This window comes from Rana temporaria, chromosome 8, assembly GCF_905171775.1.
Source record: "Rana temporaria chromosome 8, aRanTem1.1, whole genome shotgun sequence".
Taxonomy (NCBI): domain Eukaryota; kingdom Metazoa; phylum Chordata; class Amphibia; order Anura; family Ranidae; genus Rana; species Rana temporaria.
Window position 1 is genome coordinate 90,018,006 of NC_053496.1, and position 26,249 is coordinate 90,044,254.

Below are 26,249 nucleotides of genomic sequence, written 5' to 3' on the forward strand. Positions count from 1 at the left end.
TGTTACACATTTCCCCCCATGACAACAGTACGGAGAGAAGGTCCCTGTAATAGCTGTCACTTTTTGAAATCAGCGTGGCCGTACAGGGCTCCGCCCACAGGATTCATTCACACAGCTCTGACATCCTTTGGCGCTGTTGGCTTGTAGTTCTTAATGGGATACATATGGGAACACACAAACAAAAACACACCCCAAATCAAATAGAATAAAACATTTTTTTACCTGCAAAAAAAAAAAAAATTTGAATTTTTTTTCCTAAAAAGTGAACTTATCCTTTAAAAAGGCAAAAAAAAAAATATGAGGTAATGTATGAGAAAGGAATCTAGTTGGTTTCTTTTAGTGAAGGAAGAATGTGTGTGCGCGCGCGCTTTTGTTATGCAACACCTTTTGCTAACAATTGAGGTCAAAGTAGAGGTAGTATTTATTCTCCTAACACAAATAAACATTGCACTGAAATGCAGACATTATACAAACACAAAATGAGGACTTTCTCACACTCGAGGTAAAAGTTGTGTCATGTTCATGGGAGATACAACTGAGTGCCATTAGGTTCCTTTCATACCGGCATCATCAACAAACAGATATAGCAAGTAACACTAAAGCTGGCCATACACTATCCGACATTTGCTGGTTCCTGATGAACCTCATGAAATTTGCTATGTCGGTGGCCCTGTTGGGGTTTCAACTGAAAAATCAAAAGGAGCTGGCGGAAAATGGTCTGCTGAATGGCGGCTGCATCCATTGTGAATATAGTAAGCACAGCAGGCAATTTGTCCATCTGCATTGTAGAGAGTGGAGAATGCGGGCAGAACAAAAGAAATCAAACAATGTATGACTAGCCTTACCACACAATGTATGACTAGCCTTACCACACATCTGCCTCACACTCCGTGTTGCCCAGTTTAGGGTCACTGCATTGGTCATATCTTGCTACAGCTTCTTCACCTATCACTGCATTGTTTGCAAGGGACATCCCAAAGCCCCCGGCCTTCCTGACACGGTTCATGTCAGCCTGCCATGGACTTGTACAGGTTTTCTGCCCAAGGCTTTCTGCAAACACCAATGTGGCCTATGTGAATGAGGCCTGAGTCTTTATGTTGTATTTCTGCAATTAGAGCGTTTCTAAACCCACAACAGTGAAATCAGTCTGTATATGAGACAGCAAAAACACTTTGCAAAGATTTTGCCTCACTTTTTGCTGTGCCTGTGGAACAGGAAGTAATGGGAAGTCTCCTCAATAAGACACAGACAAACCCACCCTGTACAAAAAATGGGGGGGGGGGGGGCTTTGGTGTGAGAGTCGATAAGTGTCTTTATTAAAAGGGATAAAAGAGATTGTTTAGGAATAAGATCTTTATGTCCAGCGCTGCAATCTCACATCCTCACCTTAATGGGGAATTCCAGAAATGTACATCCAACTAGCCTCAAAACTGTCCCCACCATACATCTAACACCTATGCCAACTAACCTGTATCATAAAATATATATATATATATATATATATATATATATATTATAATAGAGTATACTTACCTATTGTCAAGCCACTTCAGTGCGGTCACGTGACCCGGCTCCACAGCATCGGTCAGCAGTGGCTTCAGGGGAGAGGAGGGAGTGCTGACAATGGTTGGGCCATGGGAGCCTATGGGTGACGTCACCACTTCAGGGTTTACTAGCTGTTGTCAGAGCAATCTCTCCTCTCCCCTGCAGCTGCTGCTAGCCGACACAGGGGAAGTCGCGTTACCGGAGCGGCCTGAAAATAAGTATATACCTCTGTCTTACACGGGTTAGTTAGCATATGTGTTAGGAGGGAGGAGGGCACAGTTAAGGCTAGTTAGGTGTATAACTAAAATTCCATTCTTACAGTAAAACTAAAAAGGCAAAACATTTATTAGATCAGGATAGAGTGGAGCGGATTGGAACACCTGTCAGGGAGATTCAACCTCTCTATTTGTCCTGTTTACTGTCATCACTGAGAGGGAAAGTGAAAAAAAAAAAAATCTCCAAATTAGTTTTTTTGTCAGGACAGGAACTCTTCCAATGGAGACACTAGTTCTGGTAACCTGGAGCCTCCCTCTTACTTCCTGTTCTGGCTATGGAACAGGAAGTGAAGGGAAATCTCCTCAATGGGAAACAGATTGCTAGGAAGCTGAAAGGGGTTGCAACTCTCCCTTACCAAAAAAAGAAGGGGGTTGGCCTTTTGCTTTAATTTAACTGTGCGGTGGGGGGAGGGGGGGGTCACAGAGCACTATACAGCATGCCTCAGCTGTTCTGTCATCTACTGGGAGCTGCTATGCTTCCACAAGAAAAGAAATGTCTAGCCTCTGCTGTATACATAATGTGAATGATATTTACATTGATGTGTGCAAGTCCATCCAAGAGAACGAGGAAACATATGGCCAAACATTTTACTACCGGGAATGAGGCATTCCACAGGCCAGACAGATCTTATCTGTGCCACAAATAACTTTTCCACAAACACATTCCAAGGCTAATCAAACAAAGGTTTGGACGACATAAAACTTCTGTCCTGAGTAAAAACACAGTGGCTCTTCTCATTTGACATTGTCTAAAGTGTTTGTTACCCCAACATTTCATATTCCCGATATGTACCTGCTGTACCATGTACTTGTATCAAAATCTTCTGGTCTCTGTGTATTGCTTCCTTTTTTTGCCTGCCAGTACCTCCGCTTTCCCATTAACAACTGACCACGCTAAGCAGGAGAGCACATTGTGGCCAATTCTCTAGCTGTGCTGAGAACTCAGCCTGCTCTCCTCCAATGACCAGACTTGTGCTGACACGCCTCCCGCATTGTTAATTCGCACCGCACTGCAAATCACATGCAATGCGAATTCAGCCATACAGATTGTAAGTCTGAACTTGCATCGCATTTAGACCAAAGTCGTGCAGGACCCTTTTTTGTAGGGCTGTGCAAATTAACTTTTAATTAATCGATTAATCTTTAATCGATTAAAATTCTTTTGATTTGTACTCACCTCTCCGCCGGCTTCTGGGCCTTCAGGGGAGTTCCGTCGGAGATCCAGTAACGTCACGGACACCGTGTCCATCTGAAGGGCTCCTTTGCTGTGCCTTCATATCTGCATGCCGGCGGGACCTTACTATCTGCCACACGCAAGGGCTGTTACACTTCCCTCTATCACTTCCCTCTATCAACCTGGGATTCTACAACCATCCACTGGGAGTTGTGATAGTTCCCTTCATGGGACATCTACATGCCGACGGACTGATGTTATCCTCTCCTCATCTGGATTCAGCAGTGGTATCGTTGTACACATTTTTATACCAGTATCATACTTGGCTACATATTTTTATGACTGCTTTTGGTGCCGTTTGGTATTACTCGCACCATTTTTATAGTTTATGTAGCTACATCAATTTTATCTCCAGTGCAATATTTATTTTGTTACCTACTTGAAGACTATAAAAGTTTTAATGCTATTCCCTTTGAGCGCTGCATTTGTGTGTTTTTTGTATCCTGCTATCCATTTTTCCAGTGGTTGGTAGCTGCACTGGGAATCAGCCTGCAAGGAGATCAGCTAAAAGTAGTTGGATCTGTATGTGCGTTATAATTAATCGAAATTAGTCGATTAAATCGATTAAAAAAAAAAAACGATTAATCGAACAGAAATTTTTTGATCAGTAACAGCCCTACTTTTTTGGTCCGCAGCAGAATTGAATCGCATGGGCGTTCACACCTATGTGATCCGATTCATGTCCGATCCGGGGCCGTCATTACCTCTGCATTGACACGCCCAGCAGTTGGCATATGGCAGTGTGAACTGCTTGTAAATCGGGTGCAATGCGGGAACCCGCAGGGCTTCCTGCGTCGCACCAACGTGAACCGAGCCTTAAAGCGCAAATTAAACTTACTGTAAAAAATATTAGGGGATGCAGTTAGGTCGGCCTAAAATGAAAGGATGCATTGTTTTTACTTTATTAGGGCTTATTTAAGCTGGCCATACACCAAACAATTTTCTTATTCAATTTTCTTTAGATTTACCTTCAACTGTGTAGTACAAGTGGCCTGCCTGATTACACACAAATGGCAAGTGCTTAGATTTGACCTCATATTATATGGTTTTGGTAAATCTAAAGAAAATCTATAGAAGAAAATTGTATAATGTATGGCCAGCCTTATACATTAGTCTCTGAAGAGTTAAACAGGGTTTTTGAATGGGAAAACCACACTGCAACCATAAGGCTGGTGTTTATTTAGCTCACTTAAATAGGTTGGTTTAGGTGGCAGTACTGCCCGTTTCATGCGACATAGGGGAGAGTTTTTGCAGGGGCAAAACAAGGCAAATGTATTTCCCAATGAACCAGCTGAAATTTGCTTATTGGGTGGCCCTTTTGGACCCCTCCAACTCTTGATATATCAAAAAAGCCAGGCGTAAAATTGTTGGTCAAACAGCAGCTGCATCCAATCATATGCGGGGACAGCTGGCAAATTACAATAGCCACAGCACAAGATTACAGCACCGATAGTGGAAATTGTTCGATTAGATGTGTATATCTTTATGTGTATGCTCAGCTTAAAGGGGTTGTAAAGACAAAAATATTTTCCTCTTAAATTAAAGTCTGACAGTAGCTGATGAAGTAAAAAGTAATGTTTTGCATTATAACTAGTTTGATACCTGTTGAAATCAAGCTGTTTTATTCACCTCCAGCACTCCTATATCATTATTCTCACTGACTTCCTGGTTTGCGGGGCGCATTCATTCTTGCTACATCACGGCCTAATGGGAACTACAGTTCCCATTAGGCTTAGCCTCCATGCCTGTGAGGGATAAGAGAGCATCTTCACGCAGGGCTGTAGTCATAGGGAGGGGGTAAGCACATTCTGCTTTCCACCATGCAAAACGGCTCAGATGCTGGTGGAAAGCAAGAAGAGGAGAGACAGGAAATGGCATTTTCAAACCTGGATTACTGTATTTTGGAGGTCAAAAGGAAAAACGAGGCAAGTGATATTTAAATGCTCTAGCTTACAGCAATCAATTGATCTAATAAAAAACGAACCTTTAGTGTTCCTTTAATAGGCACCCAAAAGGACCGCCAGCTGCTGCCCCCCATTGAAGAAATCTGCCCCCTGAAATAACAGCATACACGTCTATCAGCAGAAAGGATGAAGTCACTGTCTGCCTTATCTGGCTGGAACAATTAGATAGAAAAATGCACCTCTGGGGGTATCTGCATAGATCGGCTGGTGCTCATAGACACAACAGTCATTGCTCTGTCTGGATGAAGTCATCCACCAACCATCAAACATCTATCATACCCGTCTATACTCAAACAGTAGGTCATTGTGAACAGAAGCATGCCAATGGGCACCATTAATGGAGCTGGCAGAGGACAGTTTACATAAAACAGAAGTGCAGCAGGGGACATGGTGTACAATCAAAGGCCAGCATAGTTAGGGAGGTTACACAAACAGCTTTACATGGTCAAGCCCATAACAGCTGCTATTGTTACTTTTCCTGTTTGTCACAGTGTGCTGAACATTGTCACTTTTACTGTTTACACAATGACTCAGAGCTCTGCGATATGTACTGCTGACCTGATAAAAGACAAATACCTAACAGACATGACACGGTGACAACCTTGCCTTCCCATTTCCCATTCACTTCCCCAATGCCCAGCCTTACACCTGTAGAACTTTAAAAAAATGCTCTTCCTTCTAACAGTTTGCCAGGGACAAAATCGGAAATCATTGTTAACCAGAGGGAGCTCAAAAAAAAAAAAAAAAAAATCGGAGGACGGAGAATAACATTTTCCCTTTACGTATGCCGCAAGTACATAAAAAAAAAAATTTTTTTTTATTATATATATATATATATATATATATATATATATATATATATATATATATATATATATATATATATATATATATATATATATATATATATATAAAATATAAAATATATATTTTTTTTTTTTCTCTGTCTTGAAGTTTGTGGACGAGGCAAATCGTGGAGTTGTTTTGGGGGGGGGGGGGGGATTTTACTGCAGCACTATTTAACATAATGCTGTGAATGTATTGAGCTTTAAAGATGTTGCAAGTACAGAAAAAAAAAATATCTGACCTGGCAACCATCCAGTAAGCAGGCAGGCAACATGGAGCCTTTCCTGCCATAAAATCGAAATAGGCGTCATCAGTTCTGCCTGCTGGATTATAGAACATATACATGAATGAACAAAACAGTGCTGCTGCCTTGAGTGTGTCCACATGCTGCGAGTAAGGAAAAGGCTCTCGGGAGATGCAGTTCTGGGGGTGTGAATACATCAACAGGAAATGAGCTCACAGAAGCTTCCCCTGCAATCATTTTACAAGACTGGTGATGATGTCACAGGGTGTAATGAAAGCCCTTTCTCACTACAGGAAAATTATATATTACACGAGTAAGCAAGGGAGGTTTGGGGTAAATTTGGGTAATGTCTGGATATACACTTTAGGAAACTACAGAATGCTATAGTACCACACTGTCTACTAATCATATACCTCACCTTCTTTATTACAGAAGGTCTACTGCTCTTGCATAACAGCTTCAAAGCATAACTCATCTGAAGAGCAGTTAAGCAAGAGCAATAAAACAATTTCAAGAGTGAAGTAAGTAGGCTGCCGAGATACACAATATGGGTGCAGTCTGCTGCAGAGGATCATCTAAGGGCACATTCACATGGTCATAGCACAAATAGGAAACACACACACACACTCCATGCAGATGGTGTGCCTGGTGGGAATTGTACACCGAACCCCGGGATTATAGAGCCTGTAATGGAGTTTGAGAACCTTCCCGTAGTCAAATATATAGGTGCCGTCATAGCTGACCTTTCTGAAGCTAAAGAGCGAGAGAGTGCGAGCATATGGACGGTTCAGACAAAAATTTCCAAACGGGCCTGTTGGAATTTTTTTTTTCTTACTGGTTATAATGTCCGATTTTCATTTAATTAGTACAGAATTAATTCTATATATAAAAAAATAAAAAATAATAATAATTCGAATGAAGTCTGCATGATCATAAACAAAATACTAGAGCTAGACCATAGCTACGCATGTGGAAATTTGTCCTCGGTCATGAGAAATTTCGCTCAGCAGCCACTCGGCTGTTATTACAAGCAGTCGGAAGGGAACATTTCCCCCCCTCCCGCTGCTCACCCATATTCTCCCGTTCCACCAGGAGGCCCGAGCAGCCTGCCAGCATATCTGCCGGCTGGCCGAAGACCTGAACAAAGCAAATGCTTTGTGGGTCTCGGATCTAGTAACCAGGAAGTGATGTCATGACATTACTGGCATCTTAAAGGCACCAGTTTTAAAAAATAGAAAGTATTCAAAAACGCAGATCTTGACGTTTTGAATACTTTTAAGTGCATAGGAGGGGTTTTATAGACCCTCGATCTATTCATAAAGAGTACCGGTCACAGACTATTACTGTCATAAGGGACGTTTGCATTCCTTGCGACAGCAATAACAGTGATAAAAAAAAAAAAAAGTAAAAAAAGACAGTGTAAAAAAATTTTTTTTTTAAATGTACAGAATATCGGCCATCAGCCTGAGAGGTGGCAGAAATATCGGTATTGTATCGGCACTGAAAAAACGATATCGGCCGATCCATAATTTAAAGGGTCCTGTGATTCTAACGCGGAGGTTGATGGACAAGTACAAGTGTGACTTATTGTTAATACTTCATTGCTGATGATTTTGTTTGGAGTTCATTTATCAAAGACAGTTCTTATCTTAATGCTTGTTTTGAGCCAGGGATAAGGAGTTGAAGCAACATGGCATCCAGAGTGAGAAGTCAGCATTGGCAGTCTCTCGGTATCTATGGAGCCTCTGAATACTCCAGGAAATGATTAGCGAAGGCCCCGGGCATCCTATGGTCACATTCCATCCTTCGGGTAGAATGAATAGGCAGTGACCAGGTGGGTCAGCACATTTCAGTCACCACAATGCCATCTGATTTTACAGTATGAAAAGATTTTTCAATAATTTACCAACGTGAATCACCACATCATGGAACACAAGTAACTGTTGTCTGCGCTGAACGCCAGGAGCATTTCAGATTATGGCTACAGCAGTGCTGAGACTTGTTTACAAGTAGGATCTGACAGGCAGATGTTCCTGCTCATAGCTCATCATTGTGCAATACACACAATACAACAAATTACTTCCATCACAGTTATCACACAAACACAAGACATCTGCGTACTCTACTATGCACATTTGGTCTAACACACATATATACTTATGACATTCTGGGTGGTTGTTTCATCTGGGACAACATCAGATGTTTTTTCACCTTAATGTATAGATTGCATTAAGGTGACTTTTTTTTTCCATTTACAACTCCTTTAAGGCGTAATGCACACAGGACGTATAAAAAAAAAAAAAACACACACACACACACGGGGGTAGGGGGGTTTAGAGGAGGCTGCATAGCCAGTACCGACGCCAGGAAAAACACCCTTTTAGAGGCATTTTGCAATGGCGTCAAATGCAATTACTACAGCTTAAAAAAAGGCTGGCGTGGCTTAAAGCTGTATACAGCGTTAACATGCGTTTAGCCGCGCCTGTTTTTTTATTACAGCTGTAACGCTGCTGCCCAAGTTTTGTTTTGCAGCTTGAAAACGTCTATTCCACTTAAAGCTCCTAAAAGTTTACGGAGGTCATTTACTAAAGACAAATACACTTGGAAGTGCAGTCGCTGTAGATCTGAGGGGGACAAGGAAAATAAAAAACAGCATTATAGCTGTGAAGAAGAAAAAAACAGCCTGACGCAGCTAAAAACGCCCCGAGCACTAAGGCCTTAAAGTGATTGTAAACCTCAGACATGAAATATGAACAAAGCATATCCTTCTATAGTGTGTACTTGTCTCAATCCAGAGCACCAAGTATAATTTCTCTCTGCTGCTTTGTTCCTTTACTCCAAGCATGAATCACTTCTGACAAGTTTTCCGGACACCAAAAGAAAAAAGGTGACGGGGGGGGGGGGGGGGGTGTCCCTTCTCTATAGCTTTCTCAGCTTTCCTCTGCAGAGTGTAAGGTGAGCTCTCTGTCCCCCGAGTTTTCTGACAGCTCAGACAAGCTTTGTAAATTCTAAATCAAGCCTTTTGTGTCGCTGGGCCTCAGGCACACATTGAGGCCCAATGCGTACATGTATGTAGTCACTCCAGTAATGCTAAAGAAAAAAAAAAACTGACTTCAGATCTGTTAAAGTGAAGCTCCACCCAAAGGGAGAAGTTCAGCTTTAAGGCCTCCTCCCTAGCTCCTGTTTGTGAAATGGAGCTTTTAGGGAGTAGCGGGTACCCAATTTTGACAGGTACCCACTCCCATCACCTTAGGTGATTGGAAGCAAAATGTTCTCCTCCCCTCGAAGTCTTCTAGATGACAGGTGCCAGGAGACTTCAGAACCAGTCACAGAGCAACACGTGCATGCACAGTGGGCACCCAGCTGTGAAGCAGCAAGCTGTCACAGCCGAATGCCCATAGTAAAGATGCCGACGCAGAAGGACACAGGGAGAACATAACTAGGGCGATAACACAGCTGGATCGCAGGACAGGCGAGGCGATTTATTAAGAGTCAACAGCTACAGTTTTTGTAGCAGCTGACTTTTAGTTTTCACTTCGGAGACTGGACAGACATACTATACACACACACACACACCCTTTAAGCATAATTTACAATGCTGCTTTTATGGACAATACACCTTACAGTGGGGAAAATAATTATTTGACCCCCTGCAGATTTTGTAGGTTTGCCAACTTACAAAGAAATGAAGGGTCTATAATTTTTTATCATAGATGTATTTTAAACGATAGTGACAGAATATCAGCCGAAAATCCAGAAATTTTTAAGCGTGACATGTTGGGTATTATTTTACTCGGCGTAACATTATCTTTCACAATATATAAAAAAATTGGGCCAAATTCATTGCGGTCTTATTTTTTAATAAAAAAAAAGTGATTTTTTTTTCCAAAAAAAGTGTGCTTGTAAGAATATATATATATATATATATATATATATATATATATATATATATATATATATATATATATATATATATATATATATATATATATATATATATATATATATATATATATATTCACCAGGAACACGCCCTGCTCAAACTATGCAGGCTTGTGGTATGGTCCTGGTCAGGAGTTGTCCTCACAGGTCTTATCACATTGTGCCCTTTGTGTTTACATAAGGCGGGAGGTAAACTAGGATTTATGCTGAGACACACACACACACACACACACACACACACACACACAAATCAGTCAGAATGTACAGCTTATTCATTGTCCAAACTTTGGGTTTATCTTCAGCTGCATTGTACTCCTGATAAGCCTGGCCTCCACCTCATACATCACCAATGATGGCTTCTGTGAAATGGATGAGCTCATCCTGGACTGAGGCCAAATCACAGCCACAATCACCTTTCCTAAAACAGCTATGTCACCACCAGGCAGATCTTTGTCTGCAGAGCTTCAGTGATGCATTAGATTTAAAAGACGACCATCATATAAACAGCTTACATAAACCCAACAATGCCAAACAGATATTATAACGATGCCAACAAGCATGATCAATTGCCTTTTTAGGCCTCCTTTGCAGGGGTGCCGAAGCCTGTACACCATAAATTGGACGTTTGTTTATGCGGCTGGAGCCGCCAGGTGCTGCGTGCGGGCGGTGCATAGAAGACTGAGGACACAGTGGCTGTATGGACATAGCACCTTGTCCTAATTTGACTGGCATCCTGTCTGCATTCGGGACCACTCGCCTGGCAAATTAGGACAATCAGCTGTGTCTGTACAGCATCACCATAGACGTATGCAGGCCATACATGGGTCATTTTCCAAAATTTTTTTGGGGGAAAAATCAGAAATTGTGCGTTTTGTAATCTGATGGTGCCACACCATTGACTTCCAAATTCGACCAACCAAGTCTTCAATTTCACCTCAAGTTACAGAAAAGACATTTCGTGGGCAGAAATCCTATTTTCTTTCCAGGTCACAATTTCCAACATGCCAATCACTCAAATTCGATGGCCACACGAAAATCAGCAGTTCCTGCGGCACACTAATGGTGTGAAATTCAAATAAAAATGTGGGTCAGTGGGCAAATGCAGCGTACTTCTGATGCTTCTAAGGCCCCTTTTACACAAGTGTCCCATCAGTCTGTTTTCTACCTGTGACAAGATGGATCAAAAACAGCCTGCAATGTATCCATATATATGGCTCAATATAAAGTGGATGTGCGTCCGTTTACATCTGGGTTCATTCATGTTCATCAGACTGAAAGCAAAACGTTTTTGTAAAGGTTTTTCGGACCCGACGCATGTCTTCTTATATTTGGCTGCCTGTAGGGATTAGATGGGTCTATTTTTCCTTTATCACAAGATGAAGAAAAAGAGAAAAAAACACACACACACACACACACACACACACACACACACACACACAGCGGTTATGAGGCGCCCCTATTCACCTTTAATGGGCTGTGTTTGATGACACCCACCAAATGCAACACACCATTTTGTGCATGCCTCGGCTGAGAAGAAAAACATTGTTGCCATGGCATGTGTACAGCCCTTAGGAGCTGTATTTCTGTGTTTAGGTTGGAAGCTTTTTACCACCCATGTAAAGTAAGGTGACCAGATTTATAATATGAAATCCGGGGACATATTTTTTTTTAACTAGTAATGGCGGCAATCAGTGACTCTCTGCCTGTCGCCGCCGCCCGCCTCAGAGCCTTTCAAGTCTTACTCTCCGGGCCCCGGTTACTACTGGGTGGGGAGCGGAGAAAGGTCACTCTGCCAGGGAAGGCAAGGAGATAAGCAGGCAGGCGACTGGCCGGGACTTGAGTCAAGGCAGAAGAACATGAGAGCGAAGCTGAATGGGCATACACCCGAAACTGAAGAAATATTCCCTCCGCTCCGACCAGCACATGATCATCATAAAGGGGCTCAGATAATGGAACAAAAATAGACCCCCCCCCTCTAAGCTAGTAGGAGCGGCGGAGCGGGGTGTGTAATTCAGATTTGTTTTTATTAATTTTGTACTGACTGTCTTTCAAATTGCCCCAGCCCCTGGGGGCAAATCCAATCTGGGGACAGACTTGGTCCGGGGACAGTGTCCTCAATCCAGGGACTGCCCCTTGAAACCGGGGATGTCTGGTCACCCTACTGTAAAGGAGCCCCAACAATGCCCTGTAGATTGTAAAATGGCAGGTGCAAATAACCTGCTGCCTCCCATGTATCATGTGGCAGCAAAAAGTTAGACCTTAAAAGTGGTTGTAAGCCCTTAAAACACACTTTATGCTACAGGTAACCCTATAATAAGACTTACCTGTAGCTACCCCGGATATCTCCTAAACCTGAAGGGTTTGGGAGATAGCCCCTGTATTTGCATGTGCCGATGTAATCGAGACATGCGCATTGAAGCAATGACACGTACGTGCCCTTGCTATCAGTGACTGTGCCATTAACGGCAGGTCCCGCGCGAATGGCAATCACAGCGCCGGAGCAGCAATACCTGGAAGTAACTCCGGGACGACATGTCGCTGGCCAGTGCTGTGTCGGACACCGCAGCGGGGGCTTCGATCCCAGGAGAGTATTACATAATGAGCTAGTATGCTATACATACTAGCTCATTATGCCTTCGTCTTGCAGGTGTTAGTTTTTTTTTTTTTTTTGCAAAGTGGGTTTACAACCACTTTAAAGTGTATGTATTGTAAACCCTCACATATACCAAGAGAAGTCAATAGCCTCAGATGATACACAGGGATGAAACAAATCTCCCTACATAAGTTTTACTTGTATATATTCATCTTTCTACACGCTTTAGAAAGTGCACATCGTATTAAAAATCTTTATTCCTCTTTCAGCAGCACATAGGCATGGGTGAGGAGACTGGGTGTATACCGTGTGTGAGCTGTTTGGAGGAAAGGGACCCCCCTCCACATAGGCAGAAGAACAATGGAGCATGCAGAGCTGTAGTCTGAATAGACAGGCTGCCTTGCTCATCTCCCTGTTATCGCATGTGTGAGGCCCCGTACACACGTCCGAGGAACTCGACGTGCCAAACACATCGAGTTCCTCGTCGAGTTCAGTGTGGAAAGCCGCCGAGGATCTCTGCGGGCCGACTTTCCTCATTGAACAACGAGGAAATAGAGAACATGTTCTCTTTTCGGCACGACGAGTTCCTCGTCGGCTTCCTCGCTGAAAAGTGTACACACGACCGAGTTTCTCGGCAGAATCCAGCTCCGACCGAGTTTCTGGCTGAATTCTGCCGAGAAACTCGGTCGTGTGTATGGGGCCTCAGAGAACTTCTTAGACATGACTCATGCTGATATCAGAGGAACGAAGCACCAGAGAGAACTGATACTTTGGAGAGAGATAAGTAAACACTACATATATATGTGCTTAGTTTAACTTTCATAAATGGGGTTTACATCTACTCTAAACGCCCACACATCAGTTTCTGTGCTGTGAGCGTGCTCACTGTGCGCTCCCAACAGAAACTGAGCTGTCAGCTCCTGATCATGTGACAGCCAAATTACAGTACAGTAGTCACATGATTGATGATCCTGCCCCCCCCCATTCCCTAGATTTTCAGAACTTTTTAAAGGATGCCAGGCCAGGTGAGAAGGGATGGGCTCCTCGTCCCATGCTGAAAAAGGTACCAAAACTCTCAAACCACAGAGAACAACTTCCTACAGTCTATGGTCATACTTTGTTACCGATCATGCACAGACTTGCTCATTCGATTTTTATAGGCCGAATACTGTACCAATTAAATGAAAAATCGAACTCTATGGCCATTAACAAGAAAAATGTGTTGTGCCATGGGAGGCATAGTCCCCGCTGCGAGAAAACAGCCGCTAGCGATAAAGAGAATCTGGCAGGCTGGTTGTACCCATGTTGATAGCCCATATGCTGCCCATACATGGTTCGAATCTCGGCCAGTTCCTGGATTCGAACAGCCTTAGGCAAGTCCTCATAATACATTGTTTTAGTAAATCTAAAGTTGGTTGTACAGCCAGACTGTATCATGTATGGTGATCCTAGGGCTACTCCTAGACATAGAATGATTGTCCTATAACCCGATAGATAATGATCAGAATGGGATACGATCATATAACTTTTGACACACTTAGATTTACCAAAGCTATGTAATAGGATGACAAACATTTAAGGGGTTCTAAAGCCTAAACATTGTTACCCTAAAGTTGTTGTAAAGCCTCAATGTTTTTTACCTTCATGCATTATGCACAAGAGCCTTGGTTGTCCTGGGTCACTTCCTCCTCATTGGTTGAGACAGCAATGGGAGACATTGGCCCCCGCTACTGTCAATCACAGCCAGTGAGCCAATAAGGAGATAGTGGGGGCGGGGCCAAGCTGCACTGCACTGTGTCTAAATGGGCAGACAGAGCAGTAGCTCGGCTCAGGTGCCCCCATAGCAAGCGGTTTGCTGTGGGGGCACTTGGCAGGAGGGAGGGGCCAGAAGCACTGGAAGGGAACCCCAGAAGAAGAGGATCTGGGCTGCTCTGTGCAAAACCACTGCACAGAGGAGGCAAGTATTAGATGTTTGTGATTTAAAAAAAAAAATGCTTTCCCCAAATTAAAATAAAAAATGTTTAGGTCGTAATATCAACCCCCCCCCCACATATTCTTACCTTGCCAGCGTTGTGCCCATTTTTAGTGGTTCTTCTCATTCTCACTGGCTTTGCCATTGGCTCCCAATGTGGTCCCTGTGAAAAGGGATTGGGGTCGGGTTGGGCCGAGCTGTCTGTGTCCATGCATGCAGACAGTGCAGCTAGGGTCTGAACCCGCACATGTGCCACCAAAGACAATGGCTTTCTATGGTGACACACCAGGAAGGAGCCAGGATCACAGGCGGGGGACCCCAGAAGGAGTTTGGGGCTGCTCTGTGCAATTCTATTGCACAGAGCAAGTAAGAATAGTAGGTTTGCTATTAAAAAAAATTAAAATAACTTTACAATAACTTACTGTAACAGTCCATTTGGTTTGTATCCAATCAGACTGGCCCTTGTTCTACACAGCTGATAGTAGATGTAAATGAGCTTGTATAGTGTATAAACGGTAGTCACCCCCTCATATCTGTGGTTGTTCCAAGTCTGCATTTAATAAACTGCCATTCTGTCTGCAGTTAATCAGAGCAGTGTTTGCCTGAGGGCGCATGCTGGTACTTGTAGTCCACCAACAGCTGCAGTGAAGCAGGCTGAGCATGAATTTGCCTTTAAGCAAAGTAGATAGAGTATCACATAGAACTCAGGAAGTTGGTGTGTACTCCACCCTGCCAGTCATCTCATGCATAGAGATCAAATGAGAGGAGCAGGGGGTGTACACATGACCCTTCTATGACAGGGGGAGGGGATACAGACGAACCATGATCTCCCTCCATAGTGATCACAGATCAGAGGTCTCCACACACAGGGGATCCCCAATCTCCCCCCCCCCATATAGATCACAGCTGGGAGGTGTCCATACACAGGGGGATCCCTGATCTCCCCCCATAGGCATTACAGCTGGGGAGGTGTCCATACACAGGGGATACCTGATCTGACTCTAAAGATCACAGTTGGGAGGTGTCCATACACAGGGGGATCCCTGATCTGACTCTATAGAGATCACAGCTGGGATGTGTCCATACACAGGGGGATCCCTGATCTGACTCTATAGAGATCACAGCTGGGATGTGTCCATACACAGGGGGATCCCTGATCTGACTCTATAGAGATCACAGCTGGGATGTGTCCATACACAGGGGGATCCCTGATCTGACTCTATAGAGATCACAGCTGGGAGGTGTCCACACACAGGGGATCCCCCGATCTCTATATAGAGATCACAGCTGGGAGGTGTCCACACACAGGGGATCCCAGATCTGACTCTAAAGATCACAGCTGGGAGGTGTCCACACACAGGGGGATCCCTGATCTGACTAGAGATCACAGCTGGGAGGTGTCCATACACAGGGGGATCCCTGATCTGACTATATATAGATCACAGCTGGGATGTGTCCATACACAGGGGATCCCTGATCTGACTCTATAGAGATCACAGCTGGGAGGTGTCCACACACAGGGGATCTCTGATCTGACTAGAGATCACAACTGGGAGATCTCCATACACAGGGGATCCCTGATCTGACTCCAAAGAGATCACAGCTGGGAGATCTCCATACACAGGGGGATCCCTGATCTGACTCTAAAGAGATCACAGCTGGGAGGTGTCCATACACAGGGGGATCCCTGATCTGACTCTATAGAGATCACAGCTGGGACTTACCCTGGAAATGGTTAGAGGTTGGTCGAAGTCTTTTCCCCCGACCAGTCGGAAGCCCCATGGTGCGGGTCCGGTGAGGACGACACGTTTGGTGGTCATAGTCCTGATGGATGGATGGGATGGGTGGAGGGCGGTGTGGACTCTTCTCCCGGCAGGCTGTGTGTGTCCAGCTTCTCCCGAGGACGGATCCTCCGGCACAAAGGGGCGTGGCGTGTGACAGCCGGGAACTCCCTTCAAAGACTGTTCAAGCGGCGCACAGATTCCCTCTTCTTCCTCTATTGGGCAGAGTGTGTGTGAGGTCCCGGCCCCGCCCCCTCTGACAGCACTGTGCCCATGTATGGAAAAGCAGGATCCCAAAGTTTAGGAATGTTGTGAGAGCTGAGCATTCCTCCCCATCAGATCCATCATCATCATTCTGCACCTTGGAGGGATCCCGGACTATGGAGGGAAGGCCTTTCATTTCTTTATCTCATTACACTCTTCCATAGCAAAGTACAGCTAAAGCCAAAACTTTCTTGGATAGTATAGGGCAGAGTTCAATGGAACCTCACAGGGGCCCATAGGAACATATGGGGGCTCCACCCCACCCAATCACAGACAAAGAACACTCTATAGTATGTGGGGAGGTGCGGCGTCAGTAAACGCTTAGGCTCCATTCACAAATTGGCGTTGCGGATCGTGGGCGGAATCGCCACAATTTTGCCCATGATTATTGAATCGCCACAAATCGCAGGACACGCTTGCGATCCCGTTACTTTCAGCGGCACGATTTTGCTACGAATGTTGCCCGACGAATCACGGTAAAATTGCGCAAACAAAATCGTGGGATGCCTGTTGCTCAAAATAGACGACAAGCATCCTGCAATTTTGTTTGTGCAATTTTAGTGCCGGTTCACACTTGTGCGATGTCAGAGATCGCATGTGATTCGCACCACACTACTGTGCCCATCGCATGCAATGTCAGCTGTACAGTTTGTATGGCTGAATTTGCATTGCATTCGGTCCAAAATCAGGCAGGACTCTTTTTCTGTCTGCACCAGAATCGGATCGCATGAGTGTGAACACTGCAATATGTGAACCAATCTGGGGGTGTCATTAACTTTCTATTGACACCTGCAGTGGTTCGCATAGGGCAGTGTGAACTACCTGTGAGCTCTATGCTATACGTGAATCGCGCTGATTCCCGCCTTGCGCTGGTGTGAACCGACACTTACTGCGATTCGTCAAGCGACAATCACTGTAAAATCGAGCTGCAATTGAAGTGCCACTGAAGGTAACAGAATCGCAAGTGCTTCCCACAGTTTGGGATTTGCGGGCAGAATCGCAACAGTTTTGCCCACGATCTGACACGCTAAGGTGTGAATGGAGCCTCAGTGTGCAGTTGCAAAGAACAGAACTTGTATTAATATTAAAGTTAAAAAATTTACAACAAGCCCAGCAGGAAGGAGCCCGACCGGGAACACTCACAGAATGCAACAGCCTTGTGTAGCAGAACAGGTCTCAGATGTGCCAACAGCATCTCTCTAGAGGGGTGGAATGTGGCCTGGCTGATCTGTACCCAAATGTGGAGGTCTCCAGGAAGGATGGTATGCCCCCATTTCCCTAATCGTCTGGAACCTCTCCCTGTCGCCAATATCTGTTCCCGACACTATCTACATGTAAAATGCCTGGCAAGTCCAGGAGCCAGGGCATTAAATAGGCTCTACCTGACCCAAGATGGCCACCAGAGTCACATGGGGTGGCAGATTCCCATCGGATTGCTTCCCCAGTGCCCCTAGAAACCATAGAAAAACCATGTTCCTCTTGATTTCCCCTCCAACTGCCATGCCACTGTGGCTAAGCGCCACCTACAGTGAAGAAAGTAAACTGCACTTGTCTACACATACTCTCTTATATTTATTGCATATAATAATATTATTTTTACTTTTATCAAGCAATCATGTGACCACAAAACTCAAGTGTTTCTAACTGTGGAGGGACACAATCCCACAGAATTCTTTAAGTGGTGATATCATCCATAGATCCAAGGTGTTGGCAGCCCTGGAAAAGCTAAAGCGGACCCTTAGGGCCCTTTCACATGGGGCGGACTCCATAAAGCGCATCTGCCTGCTCAGCGGAGGAGCTATCTGCTCATTAGGCGGATGACAGGTCCATGTCCGCTCCACTATGCAGAGCAGGTACGGACACAGACACAGCCCCGCTGTTCTCTATTAAACAGTCAAATGGAAACGGACTGCCTGTCTGTTTCTATCCGACTGTCATCTGATCCGATCCACCAGACGGATAAAGAATGGATCCCCAATTCGTCTGTTTTTGGCAGACATAGTGAACAATGGTTAGTCCGATCGAGTGTGCCTGAAAAACTGATATGCAGACCTAATCAGGTCGCCCACATGAAACCAACCTTACCCCCACCCACTAGGGCCCCATTCACACTTGTGATTACCCATGAGAGACTCAGCGGGGTTCCCAACAATTAGCGGCTGGTGGGAAGCCCTATTGAAAGCAATTCACAGTTTAGCCAGAGCTGATCCTCTCTACAGATTACACAGAGAGTGGCCCAATCCCCCTTTTCTGGGGTCCCCCAGCGGCGCTCCTGGCTCCTCCTCTTTTCAAGTGCCCCTGCGGAGAGCCGCTTTCCATGGGGACACTCATATGGGCATGCTGCTGCATCCATTGACACAGAGAGCAGGACTTGTCCCTGCCCCTCCCACCCCTACTCGCATGTCACTGGAATTGACTGACCTCAGCAGGAGCCAATGGCTCCTGCTCCTATCAATCTATCCAATGAGGACCTGAGACAGTGGCTGGAGCTGCTGTGCTTGTCCCTGTCACTGGAACGATCAGGTTCAGGTAAAAAAAACAGAGGTGGGGGGGGGGGGGGGGGGTGAATGCATTAAGGTGAAAAACCTTTAGACTTTACAACACCTTTAAAACGGTTGTATACCCGCAACTATTTTTTTTTTTTTTTTTACACCTAAAAGGCAAACGGCATAATGAGCTAGTATGCAGCGCATAGTAGCTCATTATGAAATAGTTACCTTGGAATGAGGAGTGTAGAACTTACCTGGTCCACGCCGAGCGAGATGTCATCTTGTCTCGGGTGTTTTCCGGGTATCAGCGCTCCAGCGCTGTGATTGGCTGGAGCGGCGATGTCGTCACTCCCGCGCATGCGTGCGGGAAACTTCATTCCGGCAAGGTCCGGCAGCTGCCGGGCATCTAGCCGAGGATCCCTGCTGCGCATGCGCCGCTGCAGTCAGTGGCGCATTGCGAGGGGAATATCTCCTAAACCGTACAGGGTTAGGAGATATTCTTTATACCTACAGGTAAGCCGTATTATAGGCTTACCTGTAGGTAAAAGTGGTAGTAAAGACTTTACTACCATTTTAAGGGTAATGATTGGGTCCCTAGCAATGTGGGGGGACCCAATGAGATAGTACAAAGGGCACTGTGTTCTCCACCCTTTTTCCCTGTTACTTTGTTCACAAGTTGCTGGACATAATTTCTATTTAATACAGATAATACCACTTGTACAGTGGAACCTCGGATTGCGAGTAACGCGGTTAACGAGCGTTTCGCAATACGAGTACTGTATTTTGAAAAATCCTAACTGCGAGTGTCATCTCCCGAAACGAGCAGGATTCAGGCCAAAGCAGTGTGTAGTATCGTGTTTGGTCTGAGGGGGGGGGGGGGGCCGGAGCCAAATGGTGCAGATCAGAGCCGTTCGGAAAGACTTGGAAATACTCAGTTCCCGAGCCTTTCCGAGGTTTGCCAAGGTCAGCCGAGCTGTCCCCAGGCCTTTCCGGCCATTTCCGAGACTCTCCGGCACCCCCCCACCTCTGGCCACATGAGGCGGTATTGCATGCCATTGAAGTCAATGCAGAATTAATTATTTTTGTTTGCATTGACTTCAATGGGGAAACTCACTTTGATATGCGAGTACTTTGGATTACGAGCATTCTCCTGGAATAAATTATGCTCATAATCCAAGGTTCCACTGTTCTGGTATTTTCTTTTAGGTACAAACACAAATACATCATTCTGAATGCACTGTTTCATTGGGCAACTATGTGGCAGATGAGGTTTAATGTTGATAAATGTAAAGTTATGCACTTGGGGGCTAAGAATATGCATGCATCATACCTACTAGGGGAGGACAACTGGGGGGATTCATAGTGGGGAAGGATCTGGGGGTTTTGGTAGATCATAAGCTCAATAATGGCATGCAATGCCAAGCTAGGGTTTTCAAAGCGAGCAAAGTCCTTTCTTGTATTAAGAGAAGTATGGACTCCAGAAACAGAGATATAATTTTGCCCCTGTACAAATCATTAGTAAGACCTCATCTAGAATATGCAGTCCAATTTTGGGCCCCAGTTCTCAAAAAAGGATATTGGAGAACTGGAGAAAGTGCAGAGAAGGGCAACCAAACTGATAAGAGGCATGGAGGAACTTGGCTAAGAGGAGAGAAATATTAAGGGGGGATATGATCAACATGTACAAATACATAAGGGGTATAGTGAATTTGGTGTTGAGTTATTCACTTTAAGGTTATCACAGAGGACTAGGGGGCACTCTTTACGCCTAGAGGAAAAGAGATTTCATTCTAAATATGGAAAGGTTTCTTCACATTTAAGCCTCGTACACACGATCGGATTTTCTGATGGGAATTGTGCGATGTTTGTATGCTCCATCAGACAATTGTTGTCAGATTTTCCACCAACAAATGTTGGAAAGCATGCTTTAAAATTTTCAGACAACAAATGTGTCTTGGCGGATTTTCCGTTCGTGTGTACACAAGTCCGTTATAACAAAAATCTAAAGTACAAACATGCATGCTCAGAAGCAATGCTAACCATAACACAACATTAGCAGAAGTTGCTCAAAGGGTGGCGCTAAAGAGCTGAAAAACCACGTAGTTTCGTGCAATCAGTAACTGGGTACTGACATTTATAGGTAAGTTGATCTGGGGAATATCCACTTGCCTTCTCGGGGGGGATCAGGAAGGATTTTTTTCCCCGTTACAGCCAATTGGAACGTGCTTTGCTGGGGTTTTTGGTACAAACTGTGGGTATAGGATTATGTAATTCTGTATATGGGGTTGAACGGCTGTGTCTTTTTTTAACCTGATTAACTATGTAACTATGAATGATTTGTGGTTTATTGGCAAATTTGACTTGGCGATTAAACGTTTGGTTCCATTGTTTGTTATATTTGGAAAGCAATCAAAGACAAAAAATGGGAGTGCAGGGAAATGGGATCAAACTTGTCCTTACCAAAATGCTGCCTATGCAGGCTTGGGGCCCTTCCTTGAAACGCCTCTTGCTGTGACCTGGATCCTTTGGCGGTGTCATTGGTGCAGTGGACCTTTTTGGCACTGGGACATTAGGCAGCGTCTCAGCGCCTAGGAAGAGCCGGAACACTATCAGCACTCCAGACACTGGGTTACAGACTGATCCCCTGTGCGGCTTGGGACAGTGTACTGACAGCGGCGCACAGTTTCCCCCCTAATTGCTCCCGATGCATCTACCTTTGTTAGTAGGATCTTTTTACATTGTTTTAATAAAGGATTACATGAACATACTTCACCAGGGAAGTGATGCTGTCTGTCCATTCCCCCAGTGGCGTCAATAGGGTTGGTGTCACCCGGTGCGGTAAAACATGGTGTCACCCCCCCCTCTGTATAGGCTGCCCAGCACCAAGCAGGCAGCGCACGTGCACGGGGCGCACCCCAAACCAGCCCCTGTAAATGATATTATAGGGCAGTATAGTGGCAGGTTAGGGTAGTATTAAAGTGGTTATAGTGGCAGGTTTGGTGTAGTGGGGTGGTATAGGACAGGTTAAGGTGGTATAGGGTATGTTGGGGTGATACAGGGTAGTTTGGGGTGGTATAGGGCAAGTTAGGGTTGCATAGGGCAGGTTGGGGTGGTATAGGGCAAGTTAGGGTGGCACAGAGCAGGCTGGGGTGGTACAGGGCAGGCTGGGATTGCACAGGGCAGGCTGGGCATGTCAGCTAAAAAAAAATATTAAAAAAACGGGATGGTGTCACCCCTCTAGCGGGTGTCACCCGGTGTGGACCGCACCCCCCTAGCAACGCCTCTGCATTCCCCCTCTTTTGTCTTCACACAGGTGGATACCCTCATTCATGGTAGAAAGCAGCACGCTTTGAGCCCACGTTCCCACTGAGGGTGAGTTTGAAATTGTGCCGCTGTGCAGCATTTAAGTCCGACTTCGGGGGCAATTTGAAAGACATCTGTGCGGGTTCCTGCACAGATGTCTCTTGAAATCGCCCCCCAAAGTCACCAAAAGTAGTGCAGAAACGACTTTTGGGAATTGGTGCAGCGCCGCAAAGTCAGCGTCGCACAGATTCAGACGGTGCCATTGCCAGCAATAGGCTCTGATTTGGCGTGCGATTTGACGTGTCAAATCACATTCCAAATCGGCCCAATGTGAAGGTGGGCTTAGTGTGAGTTTTTTTTATGTCTAGTCCAGGGAAACCCGTATATTATTTTTTGGTATTTACCTTCTATTCCATTTGTTTTGATTTTTTTTTTTATATTTTGTTTCTTTATTTATTTTTTCTATTGAGACACATATCTGTGTTTTGGTGTTTTGGGGGGGTGTTATATTTTTCTCCAGTCTCAATAGTTTTTTCATGCATTTTGTATGGAGCAACAATAGACCACGCCTAACCTTTTCCACTCTGAATAGCCCTAAAGGATTAAAGGGGAATGGACATACAGATGTATAACCCTATATAGAACCCTTGCTCTATTGCCGCGATGTCCGCCACGCACCTGCGATCGGCGGTTACACAGACAAGGACGTGGATCTGTGTGTGTAAACACACAGATCCACGTCCTGTCAGGGAGAGGAGACCGATGCTGTGTCCCTTGTACATAGGGACACAGATTAGTCACCTCCCCCCACAGTTAGAAACACCATGCAGGGTGTACATTTAACCCCTTCCCTGCCAGTAACATTTATACAGTAATTAGTGCATATTTATAACACTAATCGCTGTATAAATGTGAATGGTCCCAAAAATGTGTCAAAAGTGTTCGATGTGTCTGCCAGAAGGTCGCAGTCCCAAAAAAAATTGCAGATGCCCGCTATTACTAGTAAAAAAATAATAAAACAAATAATAATTCTGTCCCCTATTTTGTAGGCACTATAACTTTTGCGCAAACCAGTCGCTTATTGCAATTTTTTTTTTAACCAAAAATATGTAGAATAATAGGTATCGGCTTAAACTGAGGAAAACAAATTGTTATATATATTTTTGGGGGATATTTATTATAGCAAAAAGTAAAAAAATATATATATATATATTTTTTTTAAATTGTCGCTCTTTTTTTGTTTATAGCGCAAAAAATAAAAAACCGCAGGAGGTGATCAAATACCACCAAAGAAAGCTCTATTTGTGGGGAAAAAAAGGACGTCAATTTTTTGTTTGGGAGCCACGTCGCATCGACCGTGCAATTGTCAGTTAAAGCGACACAGTGCCGAAAGCTGAAATTTCACCTGGGCAGGAGGGGGATATATGTGCACAGTAAGCAAGTGGTTAATTTAATTTGTTATTTTTGTCCTTTTCCTATTCCACAACAATGGAAAACTTAGAGGCTCTGCAAGGCGGGATACCGCAACTCTCTAATGTGCTTATCTATCTGACGTAACCCCCTCTAGTCATCTAAACTCCTCCTCACTGGTCATATTTATTCATGTATTTTTTTTATTCGATTTCCTTTGTTCGTTTGCTTGTGCATGACCACTTGACACTGATTGTGTGTCTATGGATACAGATGACAATCTATGCTCTCTCATCCAATTGTAACCTTCTATACTCAATGTATAGATGAATTTACTCCATTGATTTCTACAGTTATGGTTACATTAAAAAACCACCAGGGGCGCTGTTCTGCTGTATGTTTTTTGTTAGCATTCTTAGAATTCTCTTGGGAAACTTGGGATTTTCTGTGTGTTGAAAGTACAATTGTCGTCAATGTCTTTTAAAAGAAGGTTTTATTTATCTATAAGTTCTACTGAGTGCAGAAAGGTCTAAAGAGCACTAATGTAAAAATGTCTTGTGTTTACAGAGCACTAAAGCATCTAATGGGTGTACATGTTATAAGTCAGTGACTCAAATTAATTACGTAATTTAAGCAGTATGACAGCCAGGCAAATAGCATTCTCAAGGGGAGAGGTCGGGAAGGGAGGCCCAGTATTTACCATATCTTACTAGAGGCTTCTTACAACCTAAGTAGTTCTGAAAAAGCAGGGCTATACAAGCCTTTTGGTATGATTTTAGTACATGTGCTTTGAAAGCCGTTTTAGCTCAGTAATGGGAGAAGATGGTTGATTCAGAGGTGAACCATTCCTAATCTTGTACACAGGGCTGGATTCCCGTGGCAGTGGGTGCAGGGGCGGCGCCGTGGCAACAGGGAGGTGAAAAAATCCTGTCGTCCCGGCCGGCAGCAAGTCCCCATGTTCCGACCCGGTGTTCTGCCGATCTTTGCGGGGCGTGTTTAAACAAATGAGGGGACAGATTTGCAAAGACGTGAAGTATATTGCTAAAATCACGGCCAAGTTATCAGCTGTGCACATCAGTAGAAAACTTGGCCTCTTCTATAGCTATCCGCCCCTTAGACGATATTACAGTAATGCACCCACCTCCTTGCAGAGTAGCACGAGCATCGGGAGCGTGCACAGCATCTGTCACAATATCCTCGTCATTGCGCAGGCGCCATGTACAGCTGACTCTGAGCTATTTAGCTTTGGCTATTTCCGCCGGTCCCGTTGTGGTTTGTACTGCGCAAGTGCTGCGCCTGCGCAGTACAGGGGGGACATTAGCCGCCGGGGGACATTTTTCAGCAGGATACCGGTGTCCCGACCGGCGACTACCATTAACAAGTTCCGATGTTCTGTCACGGCGTCAGTCGTATAAGTGATGTCAAAGAGACGCTCCCGAGTCTTCGGCTGTGTAAGTATCCTGATGACAGCTGTGTCCTTTCCGACAGATGGAAACGCCGGCTACCGAAGGTGGCCTCAAACCGAGGCTTGGAACACAGGGAAACAACAGGCTGCACGGGATGACGTCATCGGAGGCGTTTCGTGAGCAGGCGCACTTGGATGTATTGGCAAGTCGCGCTCCTTAGTCAGCAAAGCCGCCTGCTCTGAAACGCGTCAACCTCTGATGACGTCATCCTGTGCAGCCTGTTGAGACCCTGAAAAAAAACAGCCCATTCACGCTATACGGGCATTAACGCCTACGAGAACGAGGCCCTAGACAAAAATGTTCTAGAGATAACTCTATTGCCATATATGACAAAAGATGCAAATGTCACTCTATGCAAAACAAATATAATTCTCCCCTCTGCTTCCCAAGGCAATAGAACAGCTATATACCATAAACCATATGGACAGAGAGTAGGGACTCTGTTTATAATGTGAAACCAATGCTACTAGAGGAATGTTTAATAGTGAAACAAAGATAACGTGAAACATCTGTAGCCTGGATCATTAACAAACAAAAATTTCCCAGCACACTTATTTGCTAGCCTGCAAAAAATAAAATTGACCGCTCTAATAATTCATGTTAACAACAGAGGTTTTGGTTGTTTTAACATGAATTTTAAAACTGGGTACATTTTTTATTTTTTTTGCAGGCTGGGGAAATTATTGTTTGCTTGTGATGTGCTTTGCCCTTCCATGTGCACCTTACTGAAAGGCCAGTTATAATTTGGGGGGGGGGGGTCACCATCTTTTTGTATAGCCTGGATCCGGTGGCGGCCCATCAATAGGGGTCGCTGCCCCCCCCCCCAAAGCTACTCATCATAAAAAAAGGAAATTAAAAAATGGACAAAATATAAAATAATGGCAAGAAGCTCTACTGGCTTCCCTTAGAACAGTGGTTCTC

At 44.6% G+C, this 26,249-nt stretch overlaps 1 protein-coding gene across 2 annotated transcripts in view; it reads right to left on the bottom strand.

Moving 5' to 3' along the window:
- PDLIM1 (PDZ and LIM domain 1) overlaps positions 1-16,565 on the bottom strand; it is a 55,808-nt gene extending 39,243 nt beyond the window's left edge. Inside the window, exon 1 of one of the 2 annotated variants that reach the window (XM_040362202.1) lies at positions 16,340-16,565. In XM_040362202.1, coding sequence (XP_040218136.1) covers positions 16,340-16,435 — 96 coding nt within the window. In that variant the 5' untranslated portion in view covers positions 16,436-16,565. The remainder of the gene's footprint in view (positions 1-16,339) is intronic. The other variant, XM_040362203.1, reaches the window with a different exon arrangement.
- Between the last annotated feature and the right edge of the window lie 9,684 nt (positions 16,566-26,249).